This window comes from Podarcis raffonei, chromosome 11, assembly GCF_027172205.1.
Source record: "Podarcis raffonei isolate rPodRaf1 chromosome 11, rPodRaf1.pri, whole genome shotgun sequence".
NCBI lineage: Eukaryota > Metazoa > Chordata > Lepidosauria > Squamata > Lacertidae > Podarcis > Podarcis raffonei.
The window spans coordinates 29,502,319-29,527,817 of record NC_070612.1 but is presented as its reverse complement, the minus strand read 5'-3'; the positions used below and the strand labels follow the sequence as shown (position 1 = coordinate 29,527,817).

Sequence of the window (25,499 nt, the reverse complement as noted above, 5' to 3'; positions counted from 1 at the left end):
CATTTTTTCCCCCTCCAAAATATAGTTCGACCCCCCTCCACAAGGTCTGAGGGACAGTGGACCAGCCCCCTGCTGAAAAAGTTTGCTGACCCCTGGGCCATATGTTGTCTGTCAACTCAGAAGTTGGCAGCATCAGCATCACTTTGAAACTCCATAGCTCAGTGGTAAAGCATCTGCTTTGCATGCCAAAGGCCCCAGGTCCAATCCCTGGCATCTCCAGGTAAGGCTGGGAGAATAATAATAATAATAATAATAATTTATTATTTATACCCCACCCATCCGGCTGGGGTGAGCTGCTGCCAGCCAGTGTGGGCAATATTGAGCTAGTTTAATAAGTCTGACTCAGTATAAGGCAGCTTCCTGTTCCCACTGCACTCAATGGCGCTTACTCCCACAGTTAAATGTGTATATGTCTTCACGGTTGCTGTGAGGCTAAAATTAGATAATCCTATAAATGCCACTTTGCTAGGAGGCAGGATGCACATGCAGTGTAATGTCATTGAATCTTGCCCTTTCTGTATTTCCCCCCCTTCAGTAAATGGGTAGAAGCTTGAGGGTGCATTGCATTGCATGCACAGAGACTGAGCATCAGCACACTGAAGCTCATAAAAGAGAGCTTCTCACAGGCTTCAACATGAGATTTTTTTTGATGCAGAAATACTGGTATGTAAGATCAGGTCTTAAATTCAGGCTGCATTTGTATAACTGAAGTCAGACTCCCCACTTCCACCAATATCATGTCCAGGAGAAAATCAAGCCCTGGTGCCGCTAGCAAACAAGGGATTTAAGTAGTATGGCTGGCTCATCTCTTCTCTTCATCTCTTCTCTGAGATCTAAGCTGTGTTCACACTGTGCACTTTTGCATTTCCAGTGCTGGGTTTTGAATGTGTTCACATGACATTGTAAAAAATGCTTATGTATCCTGTACTTTTCAATAAAATAATACTGTTTGATGAGTTGTTTCTCAAACTAGCTTCACCATGGCTGCAGTTCTTAAGCAGCTTCTAATCTGCCTCTAGCCAAGGTGTGAACGAACACCTTTGCATGAGGTAAAGATATCCCTGCCCATAAACACCCCCTGGTGTGTACACCAACAGAAATGAAATTGTCACCAATGAAGCCATGCTGATATGAACAGCTGGAGGCAGAGAGATGTGAAATGCACCAGAAAAGAAAGAAAAAACAATCTCACTGTGCTCCAAGACAGTAATGTGAGCACCACCCTTAGAGAGCTAGTTAAAGGATAGACAAGTACAGGACTGGATAGACCAGCGACAAGCATTATTTATATCTTGGCGTAATTTAAAAAGTCATCTGTAAGCAATCAGTTCATATCTCTTGCAAAGGTGATCTGTCCCTGGCCTGGAGAGCCTGACTGGACATGGAGAAAGGGGGATGTCAGAGAGAAAAAGTAGATGGCAGAAAAAGAGAAGAGGTGGCCCTGTTCACTTTTGGTTTTGGCCCTTCCTACCACTGGCTGTGGCCCCCAACAGATTTCCCCTGAAAAATGTGGCCCTCAACAGAAAAAGCTTGCCCACCCAATGGGCACTTTATACGTTCAGATGTTTCATGAATAATTTTTAATAGTCAATGTAGTACAGTAGAATAGTATGCCCAAACAGGCACTTTGGTTTTAAGGAAGTATTAGATACCGGCCTAGTTTTATTTGTTTCCAGTGTATCAGTTACAGGTAACAGAGTACTAGGTGATCAAGAAAGAGAGAACAATGTGTTCTGAATGATCAGCGATAATAAACTGATTACAAAAATGCTTTTTCAGTATTTATTATTTATTGCATTTTTGCACTAGGGTGTCTCAAAGCAGCTTACACAATAAAAATAGAAATCACAAAGACATTAAGTCAATTAGATTTCCCCCCTAATAAAGGAAATCTAGAACTTAGTGGATTTTGTGGTTACAGTGACACTGTTGAAAAACAGTCTCACTAATCAACACTGTCAGAGTTGTAACAACAAATCCTGGACCATGGTGCTAAGAGACTGCTACTCTACATACTAAGACACAGTCACATGTCTCCTATATTCTGAATCTGAATTTTATCCCCCACCAGAACAGCAGCCACTCATACCATAAAATCTTGTACCGATCTACTAAATTTATACAATAAAGTTTCCCCTTTTCCTTTCAGAAAGAAAAGAGAAGGTAACGTAATTACATTTTAAACTTTAGTAAATCAAATACAGAAGAAACAATATTTAACAAATGGTGTCTGTCTTTTTTAGTACCGAAAAGCCAGCTTACGAGCCAAAGCTTTTACTTCATACTCATCATGTCAAATCTTGATTTTATGTTCTCCTGTAGGAACAAAGCTAATCCAAAATGCAGCAACAAGGCCTTGCAGTTGGCATGTTCCTAATTTATTAGGTGCCTTACATCAAAGAAAACAACATAAACAACAAATTGAGTGAACAGTGAAGTAAATCTAATATTCAGATAAATCTTTTGTACATTTCATCGGCAGTACAATATTCTCCTGCAACAAAAGATGAATATGAATCACTGCTCTCTTTCAACCAGTAATGCAATATGTTCGTTATAACAAGAGTACAGTGTAAATAAAGCGCAACAGGAGCTGAATGGCCAAAAAAATAAGATTCAACTAAAATAGCATTGTTTTAAGTACCTTACTCATCAAACTAGTTTACTTTTTTGTTACATGACAGTTTTGGACATCTGAAACCTTAGACGCTCTTTCTAACAAAGTGTTGACTTTGTTAACTTTCCTTACCACAGACTTTGTTCTCTATTATCTCCAATATCTTTTTTGCCTAAGCCAGTCAACAGTCACTTCCGTACACCAGCTTATATGCCAATCAGATAATCAGTAGAGAAACTCTTCCATATGTGGCTGATAGCAATTCAGCAAAATGAGTTAACAAGGAATCTCATCCTGCATCTTTAAAATGTTGTTTAATCTGACATGAAAGAGCCCCAAAACATTTTCAACTCTGGCTATGGCAGCTGTATCTGCTACAGATACCCTAGCAAAGAAGTAGGAAATAATTCACATGTAAGACAAACACCATCCCTCCCCCAGAAGATACTGCACAGTATAAAGTAGCTCCCGGGTTTAAAAGCTCAAAGAGATTATAATCAAAATGATTAAAAAGTATTTTCGCCTTGTATTTGAATGCCCGTGGATATTTCTGAATGACACTGATAATTAAGCCTTCACCTCTGTGTATTTCAAAATACTGCATTTCATAAAATACTGATATTTTATGTAATCCAATAAGTGTGGGGGTTTTTATATCTCACTGGGCCAGTGCAAAGACTGCAATCACTTTATGGTGACTAGGATATTGGGAGGAGGTTGTGAAACACTTTCTTCTCTAAAGCCTCCCCTGCTCTCATACTAATTCTCCAACAGCCCTTAACCACAGCTATGTTACGTGTCACCAACACTAATCACAGCTAATCCTAGCAACTTTCTGTAAGACATGGAAGGGGAGAGAGACCGCACAATACCATGAATAGCTTTACACTGGGACCAGCTCCATGTGAAAAATTCCCAAAGGAATTACTTCCTTTAAATTAAAAGAAAAAGAAAGCTCTCTAAATCTTCACTGTATGGTGTGTTCACACAGATGGGATTCAAATGGAGGTTCAAAATGTTGTAACTTAGTTGTGGAGCTCCATTGAAAGCTGTTTAAGATTTGTCCCCTTATAAAAGAGCTAAATATGGCTCCATGATAGGAAATGTAAATAAGACAGCTTCATCCTGCTACAAATGGAAGTTTGAGGGAAAATGAGATTTCAGGTTGCATTACAAAAACTTTCACTAACAGCAAACATTAGCCACAAAAGTAACTGAAACCAATTATCCTTTATTGGCTGTGTGGGTGTGTATAAACAGAGGTGAGCACAATTTTCAGGCCCGTATTGTAAGGTTTGCTTTCTTAGAATTAGATTCTGAGTCTGAAAGAGTCTTCCATTGAAAAACAACAACAGTGTAGGACTCTTTAGAGATAATCATTTATTCCCTGTCCTTTAATTAGGGCTGACATATCAAAATTGGCAGATGCTGACAATTTGATTCAACCTTGCCTAAGATAACCAGACTAAACTTTCATTGGTGACCCAGAGGCTGGAGCTCAGGCCACAACTCACCACCTGTTTCACCTGAAATGCTCTTAATTTTCTGTCAGTCTGTGCTTCAGTAATAACAGGTGCCATCCTGACCATTTTTTTTATTTCAGCCATCTCATCCACATCAGACTTTTCCTTTCCATAATGAGGCATATCAAGGTCAAAGTGCATAGCAACTGTAACCACACAGCCGTTCGCAACCTTATCTATACCCATAATCTTTTCCCCCCCACCTGGTCTCCTACTAAAAGCTCTCAAACAGTTTACATCTGTTGGGACACAACAAGGTTCCCTTTGTGTTTTAAAAGTGATGCTAACAAAGATTTGGTGCAATAACAAAACTCAAAAAACACAACGCAATCCTCTTCCCCAAGCTCATTAAATTTTACTAGATAGAGAAGGAAAACATTTTATCTATTTTTTTGTTTAAAATCCAAAACCCTCACAATGGACATAGAAGTTCCAGTACTGATCCATTATATGACCTGGCATAAATTCTTCATCCTTTATTAGCACTCTGCTGTTGAACTGTAGAAATCTCCTGGATGGTGTTGAGGAATCAAGGTGGTAGGGAACCACTGTTAGAAAGATGAAATGCACTAAATTAAAATATCTAGCATGAAGTATAAGGAATGCTTTAAACCCCCAATTTCTTAAGTGGTGAGATATTTAAGACAACCAGTGCTAGCTCGCAACATTTTGACTGGGGGGGACTGCAATTTTTTACTTTGCCGTTTTCATGACAATAGGACTTGTACAGCACTTATTTAGGAAAGTGTGTCATAGCACATGTGCAGAGTGATATTTTCCTCCTCCTCTCTTAAAAAAAATCAATTATTTTCTGCACATTTAAGGACAGTGAAAGAGCTTCCACGTAAGAGAATCCAAGTATGATTTTCAGATCAGATTGACTCCATACCTCTTTATTTAGCAATAAAGCCATACCATGACATAATTGCTGAATTCATGTATTGTTTACACCTGCACATCCATCGACAAAAAACCAAACGCACAAAATATTTTAAACTGTAAGGAAAACTTTTTTTTACATTTGCATTTTGTTTTCCTACCCCCAAAAATCAATTTAACTATTCATTCTCCGAAACACATTTTTCTCTAAATTAAAAGGACAAAGTATTCAAACCAAGATACCAAAAAAATGATTTGTTTCATTTGAGTCATGGCACATCAGAACATAGCAGAACATATCTGCAATCCAGGATTCAGTCCTGAAAATGCGAAGTAATTGGAGGCTCCCAGCCTATGTGTGTGCGTGTGTGCAAATGTGCGTGGGTGGGTGTGCCAAACTGGGTCTTTGATCCAGGTGAAACAAAACCTAGTTTCACCTCTGCTTTCTGTGACAGTACTCATTGGCATGGAGTCCTGGCACCTCTTTTTTTGCTGCCCATGGCAGCCATTTTGTGTGGGCACCCATGACACTTTTATCAATTTAAGTACTGGCACCTCATTTTTTTAACCAAAAAAGCACTGTGCACCATTATGTATTATTTATTACTATATATTGTTATCTGTGCTTTTCCACTAGAAAAAAGGGTGCTGGTACTCACCATGAAGTAGTTACAGTAAGAGCTGCACTTTTAACCAGTGCCTTTTCTTCTGGGGGTGGGCGTGGGGAAGTACTGTGCACCCTTGAGTACCCCCAGAAAAAAAGCAGTAATTATTATTCTTGTATGGCTATTATGTTCTGTTTTCATATATATAATTTATTATTGTATGTTCTATGTTGGAAATCTCCCTGTGGTCTTTCGATGAACGGTGGTATATAAATTTCAAAAAAGCAAACAAATAAATATCAAATAATATAAGCAGTCACCTAGTAAACAGGAATACAAATCTACACTGAAGTACCAACACAACTGAAGTCGAATCATATAGCAAATTTTAAAGAGGTTTTTGTTATGAGTTTAGGGTGGGGGGAAGTAGTCTGTGTGCACTGTGCAGAGACCCTTCTAATCCCTGGATCCAGCAAATGTTAAAATATAAGCCAGCTTAGTTTCCTGTTGAGGTGATTGCCTAGTAGTTAGAAAAAGACAAAGGAGAGAGCTGAGAGTTTGCAGTGATGTAACTTAGAAGTAAAGCAGCAAACTGGAGAGAAAATGAGGGCAACGCTTGAGAGCAATATTTGAGTTATGTTTGAATCCAAGGCTGCAGGTATGGGAGAAATTAGACTCTTTTGGGGTGTTGATGCTGCGAACCCCTCCATCGCATGCTCAGGTTGTATATAAAGGTAAAGGTAAAGGTACCCCTGCCCGTACGGGCCAGTCTTGACAGACTCTGGGGTTGTGCGCCCATCTCACTTAAGAGGCCAGGGGCCAGCGCTGTCCGGAGACACTTCCGGGTCACGTGGCCAGCGTGACAAAGCTGCATCTGGCGAGCCAGCGCAGCACACGGAAACACCGTTTACCTTCCCGCCAGTAAGCGGTCCCTATTTATCTACTTGCACCTGGGGGTGCTTTCGAACTGCTAGGTTGGCAGGCGCTGGGACCGAGCAACGGGAGCGCACCCCGCCGCGGGGATTCGAACCGCCGACCTTTCGATCAGCAAGCCCTAGGCGCTGAGGCTTTTACCCACAGCGCCACCTGCGTCCCCAGGTTGTATATACAGTATGTGTAATAAACCATATATCATGAAGACACTGCTGTCTCCATTGTGCCTCATTTCCAAACAGAAATACAAACCCCGGATAAGTGCCTGAAACCCCTGGAATCTCCCACCACTCAGGGATTTGGATGGCATGCAACACTTAAAAAAAATAAACAATAAACACACATTCATCCACCATAATGGTTACAATTTTTCTAAGATGGAAGACCTCTCTCTTCTAAGTAAAGAAATAGGATTGTCTGGATCTGTTTCTACAGTTCTTACAAAACAGCATCTTCTCTGGGAAAACTGAAACATACAGTTCTCATATTATGTTTGCACACTTCAGTTTACATGAGTGTGAGCACCTCTAGCTACAAAAAGCAACGTAGTAGGTTACCCTTAGGGAAGCTGCTTATGAGGAGGCCGAAAAACTCTGCTCAGACAGATGTTTTAAAAAACAATAATGCCCTGAAGATTCTCAGTTAAAACAAATATTGTATGTCACTATCCATATGCTCTCCCCATTTTAAGAACTAAATCCTGATTAAATCTTTCAGTATCAAAAGCATTTAACACTCCATCAATAAATGCATATCCTTAGTATGGGTTATTTAAAGAGCAATAAGCTTTATTTTGGAAGATTCACTGCAGATGTGTTATATATGTTCAGTATCTCTAAGAGGATGCAGGTTGCAACCATATGTTTAGATAATTAAATGTTCTATTTTGGCTTTGCTGTTCATTCCCGATTATCCAATATGTATGTGGATTCATAAGATATACAACGTCCTACATATATTTGTTATATTATACAGCAAATCAGATAAATGTAGAAGGCAGGGCTTTGTAAAGTGTCTTTCACAGTTAGACTACACTGAATTAGGAAAAACCACAGAATATTTAAAGACAACCATAGTCTAATAGCACAGGCTCTGAAGCAGTAAACAGAAAATGCACGCTTTGCAGAAAGAAAAAGGGTACAATTCAACAGCAAACTAATCTTATTTTTTGTGCCAAGACCAAGAGTTTGCAATAGTCCTACGACCAAAATTCTACTTGCAACAAACTTGTGACAAAACAGGATTGCATGTGGTCTTATTTTACTTACTTGTTTCACTGACTGCTGTCATTATTTCCTCAGCTTCTGTTTCAGAGGACAGAGAGATTTCCATTTCTTCCTGAGGAAAGGGTGCAGTTTCCTGCCTTATATTCTCTGCATTCTGAGAGGAAGCAGCCTTATCACTAAAACAGCAGTACTCAGCACCTCGGCTGTGTTTGCATCTTGTAGAGTTTCTCCCTGGTTGAAAAAGATAAAAATTATCTGTGTAACATGCCAGCCAAGGGAAGTCTTGAACCAGAGTCTCCAATACATTCCATCGTTCCTGTGCCACCAGCATTCTAGTTCCTCAGGGGAGGGCCAGGTTCTGTGCATCAAGGGTGTCCTCTAGGTGACAGTGCTAGTCTGGATGCTATCAGTTGATCATACAGCCTGATCAGCTGACCTCAAAAGCTAATGGAAACATAAAGGTAAAGGTAAAGGGACCCCTGACCATTAGGTCCAGTCGTGGCCGACTCTGGGGTTGCAGTGCTCATCTTGCTTTACTGGCTGAGGGATCCGGCGTACAGCTTCCGGGTCATGTGGCCAGCATGACTAAGCCGCTTCTGGCAAACCAGAGCAGTGTACAAAAACACTGTTTACCTTCCCGCCGGAGCAGTACCTATTTATCTACTTGCACTTTGATGTGCTTTCGAACTGCTAGGTTGGCAGGAAATGGAAACATACCAGACCCTATAAACCTTTTCTTCCAAGCCAACTCCTCAGTCTGAGCAACTTGTTTGCTTTATCATGGATATACCGGTACTTCTGTTCCCTGACTGATCCTGTATTTTGGTTATCTTTGGCATTCATTAACCATTTAATCATATCCTCTGGGCAGGATGTGACTTTCATCCTGTCCACAGTTACATCTTCCTGCCTCTGGTCCTTGGTTCTTGCTTGTCTCATCTGTTATCAAGCTCCCAGCCCTTCACATCTACCACAGGCTTATCATATCAGCACCTGCTTGTGTTGGACTTGTGTTCGGCCTATTAAAAAACTTAGGGCCAGGCCTGACAATTTGTTCCTAATTGGTGCATTAGGCAAGGGGTGGCTTTGTTCTTGTGTATGTCAAGAAGTCATGGGGAATGTGCAAGCCAAGAGAAATATATCTGTCCAATAAGAAATATATCTTTCCTCCCAGAAATTGCTGGGTGTGAGGTTCACTCCATATGGCAGAAATCCCCTCACTATTTTTGACATTTCTAGAAAATAGAGCAGCCCCATTTATTCATTTTGCTTATCAATACTGGGATCATATATCACCTGGACATCATTTTAAAAGATTTCTTTCATAGTATTGTTTATAAATAGAAGTTATAACTTGGAGTTCATAAATAGTTACTAATTTGTATCAGAATATTCCCTTACCCAATGTTATACCTCTAAGCACAAGTTGGTAATAGATATTTTAATCTGCAATAGTGTCTTCCTTGTGTGTATATAAACAGTTTTGACTGAAGCCAATATTTCTTATTCCCAAAAACAACTAGAGGACAGTACTTCTGCAGAATGCTGTTTCCCTCAGCCACACAAACACTGGATTAAATTAACAAAACTTCCAGCAAAGACAAGTTTAATTAAGCCATTAACTCTTAGCACTTACGGGTTCTCCAACCCATGTAGGTTAACTCACTAGCTTCGCTCAGGAGAGAATCACAGCAAACCATAACATTTCCAACAGAGAAAACTTGTCTTGTTAGCATTTCTGAGGCACATGCATGGCTCTACTAAAAAATGCTGTTATGTCCATAATTTGTGATTAAAGATAGAAAAGGTGTGCAGTAGAAGTCTGAGGATTTATAAACCCTGTCCTTTTGGGGGGCATTTTCATCTAAATGGAATTCACATTTTAGTCAGCACATACCAAATAGCTTATTTTGTTGCACTGTTAACTCTGGTTCCTCAGAAACATGAACTTCAGCAATAATTTTTGACAACAGAGTTCCACAGTATGTGACCTGTATAAAGGCAAATATATGTCACTGAAGATGTTATTTACTTCATTTTAAAAAATGCATCAAGAACTATTGAGCCCATGTCAAAGTAATATATCTACTTTGTACATTTCCTGCAAGTCGAGTATGGAAAAACAAAAAGCCAAAGTCAAATGCAGAAGACTACACAGGACTATAATGCTTTGCGGCTTTCCCCCCTTCTTTTTCTTGCTTATTTTTTAAAAATACACTTTTTAGTTGATGACAGTTTTACTTAAAAATAATAATGAATGAATTGTACAGAATGTGATAATTATGATAATAATAAACAACCAGTTGCTGTGCTCATTAGGCCTGGCCACCTGAGCAGATCCTGCTTCTTCTAATAAAGAGTTAACTTCATTTACACCATGTGATTTATTGCTGACTCACTCCTGACATTGCCTGCCTGTCTGTGCTCAGACAAACTACCATTACACTGCTCACTTTCATGCAACAAACTTCACACTAATATTAAATTTTAATAGGTGACAGAAAATGTAATGAGCCTACCTTGTTGTATACATATTTCCAGCTTACAGAAATGTCACTTCCTAGTAGTGCTTTAATCCATTGAACTAGATTTTGGTAAACTGAGTTATTGTCAGCTCTGACTTTACCATTTCCCAAAAGGCTGGCTTTATGTTTGGAATCCTAAATTAAAAACAAAAACAAGGAACACAAAACAATTAAGAATTATAATCCCCTACACTTTGAACCACTAGCACCTCTTAGACTATGTAATTGTCTGAGCTGAAGATCACCATGATGTGCTCCAACTATTTTGTCATTGGTAGCTGCTTGCTAATTCTATCATACCGGCCTCGCAATTTCCCCCTCGTCCACTTGCTTGCTGTAATAAGCAGAAATTGTCCCCAGCTAAGCAGCTGACTGGAAAAACTGCAGTTTGCTGTACGTCTGCTGCCATCATAGTGCTGCAAGGGAAGGCCAGAGGATAGAGAAAATACAGGCACTATAGCACTGCATTTCTTTGCAAGCAATGCATGTTGGGACTTAGTTGCATCTGTGTATTGCCCCACACCCTCTTCTGACACTAAGCTAGGACACAGCACAATCAAATGGCATAGGCCAGCCTTTATTTGTGTTCCTGCTTATTTTTGATAATACAGGGCAAAAGAGCACTCTTAGCACCCAGCTGAATCAGGGTGGAGGGGAAGAGAAGCCAGAAAATAAACTCTGAATACTTATTTTTAATGCTAGAATTTGAACCAGGTCCTGATCGTATTATAACATATATGTTGCCTGAACAATGCGGTAATGGAGCAGGCAAAATCATTACAACGTTATTTAGGCATAATTTCCTCCTGACCTCACAATTCACCCCCAACCATATTTGTATACGTGCAATGTCAGATAACACTTCCTATATTAAACCTTATGCCATAATAAATTTGTTAGCTTTAACATGTCACAGGATTATTTGTTGCTTCTAATGATCAATTAGCTTTTGCTAAGATTACTCTGCATTTTTTAAAATACATTTTGCATTGATATTTACATTGCTTTGCAACTGAACAATCTACCTGTACTGTGAATTCTAGAACATCATCTCCAGACTTAATCTTTCCCAGTTTGAGCAGATCCAATAGCTGATTTTTCTTCCATCTGCTTGCTTTGAAGTTTAATTGTTTTTCAGAATTCTGACTGTTAGAACATTGAGAAGAACTTGGGCTGATTCTGCTTTGTGATAGCGCATGAGAAAATATCCCTGCAGGCTCTAAATTAGCATTAAGCGAGTGTCTGTTTTTTGGGATGTTTTTCTGATGAGTAGCGAGATAGCTGTGTGTAGATTCTAATTCTGGTTGCATCTGCAAATCCTCACTTACGTTTGAGTATTGCTGTGAAGACACATTAGAGAAAACATGTTGACTTTCAGTGGTTTGCTGAATAATAATAATAATATTATTGACAACAGTACTTTTAGCAGCTGAACTATTTAGTGTACACATTCTTGGGAATTTGCTTCTCTGTAATGCCACTGATGTATGATCAGTATATTCTATGTGTGTTTGTTGAATAAGGCAAACTACATGTTCTGAAGGCAATGTTGGCTGATCTATAGTATGGCTTATAGTATGATCTAACATACTTCACATGTGTTACCTTTGTTAACTCCTCAACGTTATATTCCTTGGGTTTGTTTTTAGATGCTGTTTTTTTGGGACCAAGTCCTTTTTGCCTTTTTTCTTTTCCATTCCCTCCTGACATATTCAAAGACATGTTTGGATACTGGCTGGATTCTTGATCTAAATAAATATTGTCTGTGACCCAACTGTTTTCAAGGCCTATAGCTATATCAGAGGAGGGTGCTCTTCTCCCAGATGGATCATCTTCTGTGTTGTTGCGTTCACAAGAGCCATGTGTGCTTGGGACACATTTTGCTGAATGTGAAGCCTCCTTTTTTGCATTCTTATAATTTTGTATTTTCTGGCCTAGTTCTTTCTGCTTCTGTGCCATGAGCAAAAGACTTTTTTGTCTGGAAACAAGCTTTGCTATCTGTTCCCTTAGGGCTCCCTGTTTAAAAGATTCTGCAGAAGCTCTGAAATCAAATTTAAAAACAATTGAACAGTCAATTGAACTTCCATGAAAAATACATATTGTTTAAAATGAACCACCCATTCCATTCAAGAATATGGCATGCCTCTAAGCATAATGATCAGATCCATCTCTTTCCATTCCAGGTTAGTCTCATATGTGTTCATTCGTAAGCCCATCACATCTCTTTCTGCATTAATATGTAGATTTTAAAAAAATGCATGTTTTTTTAAAAAAAGCAGATTTTTTAAAAAAAAGAATCTGCATTAAAATGTGTATTCCAAAACATACTTTCTCACAAATATATATGCCAAAATGTATTCTATCCTAAAGTATACACATTTTGCATGCTTCTCCATTTTGCATGTTTTTAAAGCTGAGAACTGCACCACAATATTCAGAGATGTGCAAAATAAAAAAAAGAGTAACAGAGTTCAGATTCATTCAAGTGGATCAGGTCAGTTTGTATCAAAATCTGCAAATAACAAATTTCTCAAGCTTCCCTAATAATGAATAACAAAAGCATTTTTAAACTACCCTAAATGAAGGTAGCAAACATTTTTTAAAAGGCAGAATCCTATTCTGAAATATTTTAGTCATATTGATTTTTATTTAAAACAATACAAATAAATAAAAGCATAATTCTCACAACAGCTAAAAACAGATGCCAAAGCAGCACCAAATCTTTACTACTTTTTGTAGAACCAGGATTGATTTAACTTAATGGGAAGTATACAAGGTTTAAAACTATGAAGGGTCTGAGAATGTTGGTAGTATACTACAATTTTGCTTTACTTCAAAGTAAAAAATAATAATTCCATGCTCTATTTTGTAAAGAAAAGGAAAGAAAAACGTACAGTTTTTCTTCTGCCTACCTGTATTTCTTAGCAAGATCATCCCTTTCTGATTTCTGTTTGGCAAGTACAGCATTCAGAATGTTCTGTATCTGAGATAGATCTTGGATATATAGATCTGTTCAACATTTACAGATTTAGTAAGTTAATATCCTTTTGATAATTTGCAAGAGGCAATAAAAATGTGGCAGTTAAAACAATGTGACAGAGAAATCAGCTAGTATTGTCTACTCTTGAGCTTTTTAAAGCAAATTTCATCCTACAAATTGCTTTACAACCATATACAATTTTGTATGCAATACAAAATCCATGCCAATATCACAGAGAATATTAATTTATTTCTATTCTGTCCTCACACCCAAAGGAGCTGAGGACAGTAACTAATAAACTAGCACAATGAAACAATTAAAAAAAATTAACAATCCAATACAGTCGTACCTTGGATCCCAAATGCCTTGGTACTCGGACGTTTTGTGAACGTTCTTTGAAACCCGAATGTCCGATGGGGCTTCCATGGCTTCTGATTGGCTGCAGGAGCTTCCTGCAGCCAATCAGAAGCCACACTTTGGTTTCTGAATGTTTTAAAAGTCAAACAGACTTCCAGAATGGATTCCGTTCGACTTCCAAGGTAAGACTGTACCTTGACAGCTAACCATTTCAAGGCTGGCAGGAACAGCATCCTTCAGTAGCTTTCAGTCATTAAACATCTGAGTGAACAGGAATATTTTTAAATTCCTCCTAAATATTAAAATGAGGAAGGTAGATGGACCTCAATGAAGCAGGAACTGCCACCCTGTGCCAATGAGGCAGCACCCAATGGTGGCACCTCTTCTTAAGGAAAGCTGTCTTTAGGGACCATGCCCTTTGCTTCCTGTATCTCCATTAGAGTTATACACTGGATCCTGAACTGAATTGGGACAATTCAGGACAACACAGGATTGGGAATGGATCATATTGAGGCAGCCCCCAATTGCTCCAGTTCGAGTCCCAAGCTTCAGAAGTTTGCTCCTGTTCAATGTAGTAGGTTCACCAGTTTTTACAAGGGGTGTCTTTCCAGCATCTATGAACATGAATCCAAGACGCAGCTTTGGAGTTACAAAAAAATTGTTACTCCGACATAACAATGGAACACACATTTAGCCAATCTTTCATGGGTTATACAATTTATCCACACCTGCATCTCTTTGGCTTCTTAATTCAAAGAGCAAAAGTCTATCCTGTTTCTCTTCTATATTCTGCAATACTTCGTTGATGGACTCGTGCTGTCAAATGCAAATCATTGTTCGCTTTATTAAAGACAGGCAGTCTGGAACTGAACTAAAACACGAGGACTTGGAAAGTGGCCAGGTATTTTACCTGAGCCAGCTGTGTTGGACGGATAGGTGCACACAACTTACAAAGAGAGAAAGGTGTACAGTGATTTAATGTTATGAAGGTTTGTGCTGCTCCTGTCTGTAAAACATGTGGTCTGATCCAAAGAACCATCAGCAAAAAGCAGAAGTGCAAGCACCAGGGGAAGAGTTCATGACGTGCAATGATACATAGATTCTATAATAGTTATGCTGGCAAAAACAACACAACTACAAGTGGAAGAGTAGTTTTCAAATAAGTTCCACTTTTCTTGTGCAACACAGTAACATGAGGTGCAGAATATCCTTTGTTTAAGTGAAATACACCTTGTGCGTGCAGAAAGGCTTTTTTTTTAATCAGCTTTGCCTGGAACTCTTATAAGCTGCTGCTGCCTAGGAAGTCCTGATGCAAGAAAAAGACTGTGCTCAGAACAGTCAGGGGCGAGCTGTTCTGTATCTCCCTGAGTGGGTAACGGCTGCCAAAGGGGAAAGAAGGAGTCAGGTTCTTCCTGCTCTCTTTTGGCATGGGCAGGGGTTGCTTTCATGGAGTGGGAGATTTCTTTGGGTTTTATTTCCTTTCTTTTAAATATGTTATTGAAATATTACTATTTAAATCTTGTGTACGTTGTATCTTATTGTATTGTTTGGATTTTGTGTTTATAAGTTTTATGAGCTGCCTTTGGGGCCTTTTTGGCCAAAAGGTGTACAGAAACTTCACATAACACAAACATAATTCACGATTCAGCAACTTCATACAGGCCACATTTGATGCTAACGCATGGAAACAAAACTGCTCAACTATCTATACTCACTGTGTCACAGCTCTGTTTAGCTGAATTGAGCTGTGAAACCATGTTATCCTCTTCACAGCCACTGCAACTACTACGGATTTTTCTAGACCTCGAAGTGTGTAACTCTTTTTCGCCTAAATCAAGAAATAATTATTATAGTTTCAAAATAAGTTATGAATGTACCAAATCAACATAGTATCAGCTTGAGTACACATATATTAAGTACGGGGGGGGGGAAATCTGGTTGTGCCATTTGATACCTTCTTCTGAAAATCAAATCCACTTAAGACACACTAAAATGGAGAATTAATTACAATAGGACCAGGGTGCTGGAAAACAAGTAACTTCAGGAAGCTTATCGTGCTATTGGATGCTTTTTAAAAGGATAAAGGAAGTTGCAGTTAATATGATGGAAGGGACATACCAAGCACATCAGTCATCTGATGAGCCTCTTTGGTCTCAGTAGCACCATAAGATTTAAGGAGTTCTTTCATTTTGTCACAGGTGGCTTCATCCAGGGCATTGTTCCCACAGTCGTCCATCTCATTTGGGTTTGCACCATGAAGTAGTAGACACTGTGCTGCCTGCAACACATTTCTTAATTATTCACTCCTATGGTCTAGTTACCATTGTTTCGTGTTCTTCTGCTCTTACAATAGTCCAGAGACTGGCCAAATGTTAAGATCAGAAACAGACATTCAGCTTCCTTTTTCCGATTCGTTTTAAAATTGTATTTATTTTATTTTACAACATTTATATACCACTTCAGGGTAATAAAACCTCAAAACAGTTTACAAAAAAAACCCCAGCAATAACATTATAGTAAAAAACCAGTTTAAAACAAGAATATACATTGTTGCATATATGTTGCTAACTGAAAAACGATGAGGAAATTAGAAGAAGAGGAAAGGATTTGTGATAGTCAATAAATTGGTACAAAGGGAGTAACTCCAAGAGATGCTGGGAAAATAAAAGAATCCAGAAGCAAAACCTAAGTTGGACTCTGTTTTGTCACTACCTATTCTATCAAAGGCTAAATGCAGAGACAGGCTTAGGGATGGATAAATCTGACAATTTCAGTTCTCCCATTTCTCATTTTTTGAATACTATAGTCCACACTCCACACTCAGTTCTGCAGCACTCCCCCCCAAAAAAAAACTTCATGAAAACTAGTCATGTTAGTGCATATTTCTCCTGATAAACACATTTAAGTGTAGTATTGGCTTATACATATGCCAATACTATGCAAGCAGTTTCCTCAAGATAAAAATTTATATGAGGTGTTCACTAATATATGCAATTTATATATTGTTTTCACTAATACATGCATTTTAAACACACTTTCCACTAATATAAGCATTTATGTACACATTGTTTGGTTGGGCAACTGTCACAAAATTCAGAGAAGTGATGAATTTAAAACGATACTCATGTTTCAGTTTCTGTATCAGTTTGCAAATTAGATAGCTCTCATTAAAATGCAAAAATACCAAGCAAACCTAATTTCTTCCCCATCCCTACCCAGGCCATAGACATCAAAAGCCCTTCAAACAAGGTGCTTTCTATATCAGAGGCTGCTAATATTTTGGGGCCTCTGGGCCTACTTGTAAACCAGAGAAACTGATGTAGGCACTACACACAAACATCGCAACCAAGTGCATACCACAACCTTGTCTATGGACTACAACAGAATGCTTCTGTCAAGGCGAGTTTCAGTGAGGTGGAGGAGGCACAGGGGGCTCTAATGAAGGCCTCTGCAGGAACATGTGAACCCTATGGTTGTTATGTTGGCAAACCCTTTATTAATTCAATTAGGTCCTTCTTAATTAGGATTTGAAACACGCTTTGAAGCTGGTTGTGACGTTTGCCCTCCAAGTCTGTGACATCATACTGGGTTCATAAGGAAAGGGTTAACTAAGTGTAAAATGACTAACCAATAGGAACCCAAGGGGAGGAGATAGAGTTGTTGAGAAGTCAGTCTGGGGTTAGAGAAGAGAGAGGGAGGATAAGTCTGTGGGTTGGGCTAGTCTGATGTGAGAGAGTGAGAGAATCTGTTAAGAGGAGTCAGTCAAACAGTTGATACAATCAGTCAGAAGGTATTAGGAAGGTCTAGGCCGCTAAAGAAACTAAAGTTAAGAAACTGACAAGAAAATTATCTGAGAAACCATAAACTTGTTAATACTTATAAAATAAACTTGTTTATTTGGTTTAATTTTAACAACTGTCTGGACTCAGTGTGTACCCGAGAGTAACGGGTTGGTGGCAGCGGGAAAGCGAGCACAGTGGTGGCACAGGGATCAATAGACCGTCAAACATCCGGGGACCCTGTGTGATCGCCACACTGGTAAATAGAGGGTGGACGAGAGAGAGGCTGGTTAGCACTACATTACCTCAAAATGGTTGCCTGAAACAGCATCATGAATTGGAAAAACACCATCCAGGCTTTTAGAATTCACATCAGCACCAGCTTTGAGCAGCTCTTCGATAATCTCAGTAAAGCCCTTATTGGAAGCTTCATGAATTGCTGTCCAGCCTAGTAAACCCAGAGTTAGATATGAGTCTGTAAGATGCATGAGCCTTTACCTAATGTTGCTGTTGTTGTTATCAAGATACCATTCATCGTTCAAGGATCACAGGGTGGTTTATGTATAAAAACACAAAAATATGTAGCATAATAACAAACTAAACAATGACCCTCATACACAGTTTAATTTTTTAATTAGTCAAAAGCCTGGGTGAAGTGGGAAGTTTGAGCCTGGTGTCTAAAGCTATTTGCACCCCACAATTGGGGAGCTACTGAAGAAAAGCCCCATTATCATGTTGCCACATCTAATAATATGTAATAATTTTACTACATTGGCCTGGATCCAAATAACTGTACAGCTTGTTCCAGGTGCCCAAGAGGACTTTGAATTTGAAAGGAGTTTTGAAGGCTGGTTATGATCTGTTCATAGAAAGCAATTCAAAGTCCCACCCAAATTTCTTTTTTCCAACTATAAAAGTGCTTTAGATCCAGGCCACTTTACATATTTGCACACCTATTCATCTACTAGACATCTGTTCGAATACAGTGTGTGTGTGTCCATATGTATATATCAGTATATATATATTTCTCCATGGAGCATAATATTAATCCTATATAACCATGAAGCTTCCTTGTTTGGATGTTGTTGTTGGCTGTGAAGAAGAGAATTTGATGAGAGAGAGAGAGAGAGAGAGAGAGAGAGAGAGAGAGAGAGATGATTCTAGGGTCACAGCATAGCAGAAAACATTTAAACTATAAATTAAGAATACCACACCTGCATTATCTTTCTGATTTACACATGCTCCAGATGCTATTAAAGATTTCACTAAAGACAAATCTCCTTTTTTGGCAGCCAAATGCAAACAAGTTTCTCCTTTGGCATTTGCTTTGTTTATTCTTGGTTTTATGGTACACAGCAGCTGATTAGAAGCTTGTTTCTCCTTTTCACTAGAATGTGAAGAGTCTAAAGACATATTTTGCACTCATTAATAATTACATAAGGTATTTTGAGGGGCACTGCTACACCAAATGCTAGATGCTGGCCAATACTTTTTAAAGGAATACCACTTGCCAAAACATGCTTTCAAAGACACTGGTGTAAAATATTCACACATCAGTGTCAACATTAACAACCTTTTGAACTTCAGCTGTGTAAACTTAAAACAATTATGTCTCCTAAAGTTTACATAACATTAGTCTGTCTTCTTCAATCTTCTGTTATCAGATAATATCTATGCATATATGTGTGTGTGCGTGTGTGTGTGTGTGTATATATATATATGTATATATATATAATAACCATGAGTTCATATACAGTGGTACCTCAGGTTACATACGCTTCAGGTTGCAGACTCCGCTAACCCAGAAATAGTACCTCAGGTTAAGAACTTTGCTTCAGGGTGAGAACAGAAATCGTGCTCTGGCAGCGCAGCGGCAGCAGGAGGCCCCATTAGCTAAAGTGGTGCTTCAGGTTAAGAACAGTTTCAGGTTAAGAACGGAGCTCCAGAACGAATTAAGTACTTAACCCAAGGTACCACTGTAGCCTTATCATGTGTACCTTACAGATAAAAAAAATTGGGGAGAAAATGGAGACGAGCAACGATTTAAAAGAGAATGAATCCAAGCAAGGCACAAATGTAAATACTTCATACAACAAATGTGGAGAAGTAACTTTAGAAGACTTAACAGTATTACAGAGTGATTTGTTTTATCCATTATAACTTAGGACGTTTAAGATAAAATTGAAACATCAGGAAAACTCCCACCCAACATACCTGTGCTTATATGTAAAAGGTCAAGGAGATTCCAATTTCAAATATATGTGGGACATTCCATTAACTTAGAATCTTAAACTAGTGAAGGAAGAAAGGAAGGACTGTATGAGCTTTGAGTCAGGGCTGGCCCACCCCTGAGGCAAGCTGAGGCAGCCACCTCAGGCAGTGGAAGCCCAAGAGAAAGTGTCCCCATGGCTGCCCTGCCTTGGCAGGGACGTGGTGGCGGCGGCTTCCACCAAGATCTCATGGTATCTCATGCAGTCGGCAAGATTTTGTGAGAAGTTGCCGGAACCCACCACCATCATCTCCACTTCATGGGTGCCACTGCACGACCCAGGTAAATGAGGCTGTGATGGGAGTGACACCTTCCCATTTTGCCTTGGTGAAATGGGACATGCTGCCCCTGCTTTTAGTCCTCTCCCAGCTACGCCTCAGATGTTCTTTTGGAGGCCAAGGTATGTCTGAACAATCTCAAAGTGACAGGGGAAATCTGACTCAATTCAACCACAACATTCACTTCTGCAATGTTATTAACTGCTTACCTGAGGGGTGGTTAACCTCTTCTTATTTAGATATGGCCGAACTACAATTCCCATCAACCCCAATCAGTACAGCCAATGGGAAGTTGGGAGTTGTAGTTCAGCAACATCGAGACGGCCACAGGTTAACCATACCTGTCTTACCTAATGAATGTGGGATTTGCTGCTCCTCAGTCGAATTAAACTGTAAAGGAGTTGCACTATTGCTAGAACACAAATGTGCATTTTGACAATCCTCAATGGATATATATTCCATTCTTTTACTTTGGATAGTTTTTAATTCATTTGACTGTAAAGATACATCTGGAGTATTGTTTGAATTTTCTTTATCATTCTTCTCACTGTAACATTTTCCAAGGATCTGAGTTTGTAGTGATTTATCTGTTGAATAAAAAAGTGCAGTGTCTCCATGAAGAATGTTAATGAAAATACCATAAAGTATATTATTACAGACATGATTAGTATGAGCTGCCTGCTGCTCTTGAAATATTCACCAAACTTTTTAAGATTCCACAGAAAATTATTACAAAATGCTTCTATAAAAATCTATTAACATTTCTATTGCTTGCTCTGAAACAAAAGATTGTGTAGCAATAGCTTGTTTCGTGCATCACATTAAGCTGTAGTTAAAATAAACTATGGTTTATGTGGCTGAGCAACATACTGGTGCCTACTGCTGGAATTGTGGATGCTTTACTCCTCCCCGGCTCCTGCTGGGAAACAAGGCTTTTCATGCTACCCAAACCTGACCTCATGGCTTGTTTCTCTCCAAACTATGAGAAGAAACTAAACCTAGTTCTTGGCTTACTGTTCATGCTTTGTTTTGGGGAAACAAACCACAAGCCTGAGTTGAAACGACGTGACAAATCAGACCATGGCTTGTTTCCAGAAAGTATGGAGGCACAGGAGTGAAGCACTTGCATGCTGTTTGTTCATGTTAAACCCATTGATTTTAACAATGATTTAATGTGAGGTGCGAACCAGGCAAACGTTTCATTGTGCTAATTTAGAATGCCATAATTTTGACTAAGGTGCTCAGTATTAAGCCATTTGGGGCCAACTGTTTTCACATGCAGTGGTAACCCTAATGTAGAGTAGGTTACTAATTTAACTCATTGCAGAAAATCATTAAAAAAATTACTACCATATCTTACTACAAGGAATCTTATGAAGATGATCTGTGAAATGGACAGGAATTAGCCTCACCATGCTCGCAAGACTAATTGCCTTCAGGTTTCACAGGGGAACTTTAAACTTTCTTTGAAAGTCATAAGTGCACCTATCAGCTATTTGGGGATGGTAACTGGGGTACCTTTTGCCCCACAATCCCTTCTTACCAGCCAACAGTGCAATTTATGCATTTTAAAGACTCTTTAAATACTCTTTTTCACTGTTGAATCAGGGATATATTTTAATTTCCTGCTTAGAAACTACTGTAATTTATGAATTATTAAAATAAATAAATGAAATAATTAGATTAATTTGAATCCTTTTTACATGGCCCTTCAATTAATAATGTCAAGGGTTCAGATTATCAACTATTGATAAAAATATAATAAAACTACCTCAATCAACAGTAAATAAAAAAGTTAATGCTGCACTAAAAATAATCACAATGGAAAGACGTATGTCTATTTTTCTCTCTCCACCTCTCCTTTTGTATCATTGCATTTTCAGCAATCTCTCTATCTTCTCTGAATGGATTACCTTGGAATGGGTCTTTGTCCAGCATCTGTAAAGGGAGGACTGTGTTGTTCTCAGTCCTACTACCATTTCCTGTTCTCTCAAAGCAACATTTCCCAGCATTTCCTTCTGCTCTTCCCATCATAATGCCCTCATGCACAGGAGGAGTTAAAAATCTTTGCTCACTGACGCTGCAAGTGCCGGGACTTTCAGAAACACCAGCTCTATTAATACTCTGTGAAATTGTTGAGGATAGCTCCATACAAACATGAACTGCTTGTTCATTACAGATTCCATCAGCTCTAGAGGTGTTTTCACCTGGGTTTTGGCCTACATTTAAACTGCATTCTTCAGAAAGGACTGTACAATCTGAATCACTGAGAAGTTCAATTTCTTGCAACATTGAGATGGTTGGGATTTTTGACTCAAATGGGTTTTCTTCTAAACAGGTAGATTCAGCTATAGATAAAGGCTCTTTCACACCCAGTTCATGCCCCAAACTATGGTTGTCCAGATTAATCTGATCTACAGAGTTTTCAGAATGCATATACTGGTCTAGTGATCTATTTTTCTCAGAAGCAAGAATAATGATGCTCTCTCTTACTGTCCAGACAAGCTTCTTTTCAGCAGTATGAAGGTTGTCCTCTAAAGTAACAACTTTAAGACTATTAGACTCTTTATTATGTTTCATTGCATACTGGCTTTCCTCCTGCAAAGGCAAACTGATGTCTTTGCATAAGAAGTGTGTAGAATCCAAATTAGGTTCATTTACTACCTCAGTTTCAGAAGCTAAAGCAGATTCTTCTTCAACAGGATTCAGTGATGTGACAGTATGGGAATTAGTTGCTTGATCTTTTGTTGCTCCTGCCAGTTCAGTGCTTTTAAGAGCCTCTTTTCTTTCTGATGGACAGTCATCAATACTATTATTAGAGTCACTCTCTCGCTGAATTTCTGACCCCATTGCTATGTTACAGTCTTCTTCAGCTTCACAACTTCTGTTCAAATTATACTGGTGATACTCTGAAGATCCAACGTCTCTTTTTGAGACCAATGTAGGATCAGTTGCAGGACCATTCTGAATGTCCTTCCTCTGGCCATTTATTCTTCTTTTGTCACCTGATGCTCCCAAAGATGGTGGTCTTCCCCTAACTGACTGCTTTGCCTTTGAAACCAGACACGTACCTTCAAATGTTGTAGCGTTCACTAGTGAACAACTATTGCACATTTTGGAAGCATAATTTCTTTGTGAAGTCCTTTTTCTCTTACTTGGTTCTGACTTTACCCTCTGTTGCTTTAGTACCTTAGTATTTTCCTTAGATGTATGGTGAACTCTTTCACCTGAGCATGTTTTTGCCTGGAAAAGCAAAACAGTGATAAGAGAAGAGAAACAGAAATAATGGCCAGGATATATTTCCTAGTCCCCACCCAATATTTATTCACATGAATGGGTTTTGATAACAATAGGGAAAAGAAAAGATTGTGAGTTACCGCAGGACAATCAAAAATCAGTTCCACACTATGTTAAATAAATGCCGTAGTGCCGCTGGATCAAGACAAAAGGGTTCAACTTTGTAGCCCTGTGGCAATTAGAGGACCCCATGCAGCTAAGGGGACCCACAAGCAAGCTGAGGAGGCTTATTCCTTGGGAGAGGAGAGGAAAGTGGGGCTATTGCTCACTTTAAATATACAGTGGTACCTCAGATTACAGACACTTCAGGTTACAGACACTTCAGGTTACAGATACTTCAGGTTACAGACTCCGCTAACCCAGAAGTAGTTGGATTAAGAACTTTGGGTTAAGAACTTTGCTTCAGGATGAGAACAGAAATTGCGCGGTGGTGGCACAGCGGCAGCGGGAGGCCCCATTTGCTAAAGTGGTGCTTCAGGTTAAGAACAGTTTCAGGTTAAGAACGGACCTCCAGAACAAATTAAGTTCTTAACCTGAGGTACCATTGTACAAGGTAGCCAAGGGTTCCCCCCTGTATTTTTATTATTATTTTTTAACCTTTTAAAGAGAGGCTTGCATAGCTCACCACAGTGCAGATCTCTTGATGCCCATTCCCTCTGCCTAAATTTTATAAAAAGGCCTTCCTAGAAGGGCTTCAGCTCCAGAAACTGTGGTTGGCTGCTTCCTTCTAGCCACACTTCTGGAACGGCTTCAGCGCCATGCTGCCTCCAGAACTGAAGCTCTTCTAAGAAGTATAGGTAGGGGCAATGGGTGTAGAGACATTCACGCTGATTTAAGTGGTTAGAATCCTTCCTTTCAAAGAGTAATAATAAAGAATTAAACAACCTTTGGCTGCCTCATACATTTAAGGTAAGTGGCATCCCCTTCTCCTTCCAAGGAGAGCAGAGCAGCCAGGTCAGGGGTTGGGGTGGAGTGACAGAAAATACCCTCCAATTTGGCAGTGTCTCTGGTTCAATGCATTTGATATTACTAGTTAGAAATTAATTATTATGGTTAGGACCTTGAAGAGCACTTCAGAAAACCTCTGCAATAAAATACCTTGACTATTACTTGACTATTATATTTCACTACTCACTTGTATTGAAAATTCATTTTAACTTTTACCTTAGGCTGGCTCTCAATTCTACTTTGGTCACTCACTGGGTCTTCTAGAACTCTTTCAGCTAAAAATACATTCAAGGAAAATATTTGGATCTGCTTTTTTAAGCCTGATTTTTAATGACACACAAAAACTGTTAGAAAAAGTCCTCTCCAAGTTTTCCTCTTAAAAAATACATTTATAAAATTATGAATTAATGAGTGTCTGGTATTTTTTATTTTTTTTAAATGTGAAACAGCTGATAGCTTGTCTGAAGTTGGGATAGAGATATTAACTGACAGCTGAATGACCATGCAGGTCACTGATATGTGCTGTACACCAGTCATTTTCATTGCAAAAATGGAAGTAGGCTGGTCTCTGAGCTTTGTTCTTAAATATTGCATCAGCTGTCACCCAAAGGTTCTGTCAAACCTCTTCTTAAACAACAATAATTTCATTATGGAAGAACTAAGTAGCACATGCACAATCTGGGTTGGTTCTTACACAACCTCTGATCAAAGGAGGCAACACAGCAAGAAAGAGCAGAATGGGAAGAGACCCAGCAAATTAGTCTGGCTGAAAAATATAACTCTGTCCCACTGTAATTATCCTACCCCGGCTGAACTCTTCTGACATGGACATTTGTCATGCTCCCATAGCAGGAGGCTTCTGTGAAAGAGGACCCAGAGCCCTCTCTGAAGACTGTAACAGAGGAATAGACAGGATGTGATGACAGTGATGCTGAGCCCAGGTCCTTTGGCACTGGGGACCCCTGGACATTGGCACAGCAAGACCAGAACTCAGAAGTGGAGATTAAGAATGAGCCACCTCCAAATCCTGATGCTGCCTCATGAAGCTCCAAGACAGGGCAATGACTATATGGCACAGTACCCATCTGAGAGGCAGGCTGCTCCTCATGAGTAGGCCTGAACTGTGTTAGCTCAGATGACCAACAGCTGTACAAAGGGTGGAGCTCAGGATGTTATTGAATTAAAGCCCTCAGTCTTAAATATTCCCATGGCTTTGTTAAATTGCTGGCTGCCCCACTTTGTTGCTGCTGCACAATGACCCTCACCATGCAAGATGACCTTTG

General features: G+C 39.2%; 1 protein-coding gene across 9 annotated transcripts in view; it reads right to left on the bottom strand.

The window, feature by feature from the left end:
- Positions 1-1,768: 1,768 nt before the first annotated feature.
- ANKRD31 (ankyrin repeat domain 31) overlaps positions 1,769-25,499 on the bottom strand; it is a 48,246-nt gene continuing 24,515 nt past the window's right edge. For 4 of the 9 annotated variants that reach the window (XM_053408734.1, XM_053408735.1, XM_053408738.1 and 1 more), the window contains 15 exons: positions 24,433-24,491; positions 21,885-23,214; positions 20,322-20,558; positions 18,639-18,827; positions 17,730-17,872; positions 15,764-15,923; positions 15,361-15,473; positions 14,374-14,461; positions 13,221-13,317; positions 11,914-12,349; positions 11,334-11,648; positions 10,303-10,443; positions 9,681-9,774; positions 7,826-8,014; positions 1,769-4,688 (listed from right to left, as the gene is read on the bottom strand). In XM_053408734.1, the coding sequence (XP_053264709.1) occupies positions 4,537-4,688; positions 7,826-8,014; positions 9,681-9,774; positions 10,303-10,443; positions 11,334-11,648; positions 11,914-12,349; positions 13,221-13,317; positions 14,374-14,461; positions 15,361-15,473; positions 15,764-15,923; positions 17,730-17,872; positions 18,639-18,827; positions 20,322-20,558; positions 21,885-23,214; positions 24,433-24,491 (3,743 nt within the window). In that variant the 3' untranslated portion in view covers positions 1,769-4,536. Of the gene's footprint in view, positions 4,689-6,064; positions 6,145-7,825; positions 8,015-9,680; positions 9,775-10,302; positions 10,444-11,333; positions 11,649-11,913; positions 12,350-13,220; positions 13,318-14,373; positions 14,462-15,360; positions 15,474-15,763; positions 15,924-17,729; positions 17,873-18,638; positions 18,828-20,321; positions 20,559-21,884; positions 23,215-24,432; positions 24,492-25,499 lie in introns of those variants that run through there. The other 5 variants (XM_053408736.1, XM_053408737.1, XM_053408739.1 and 2 more) reach the window with 5 other exon arrangements.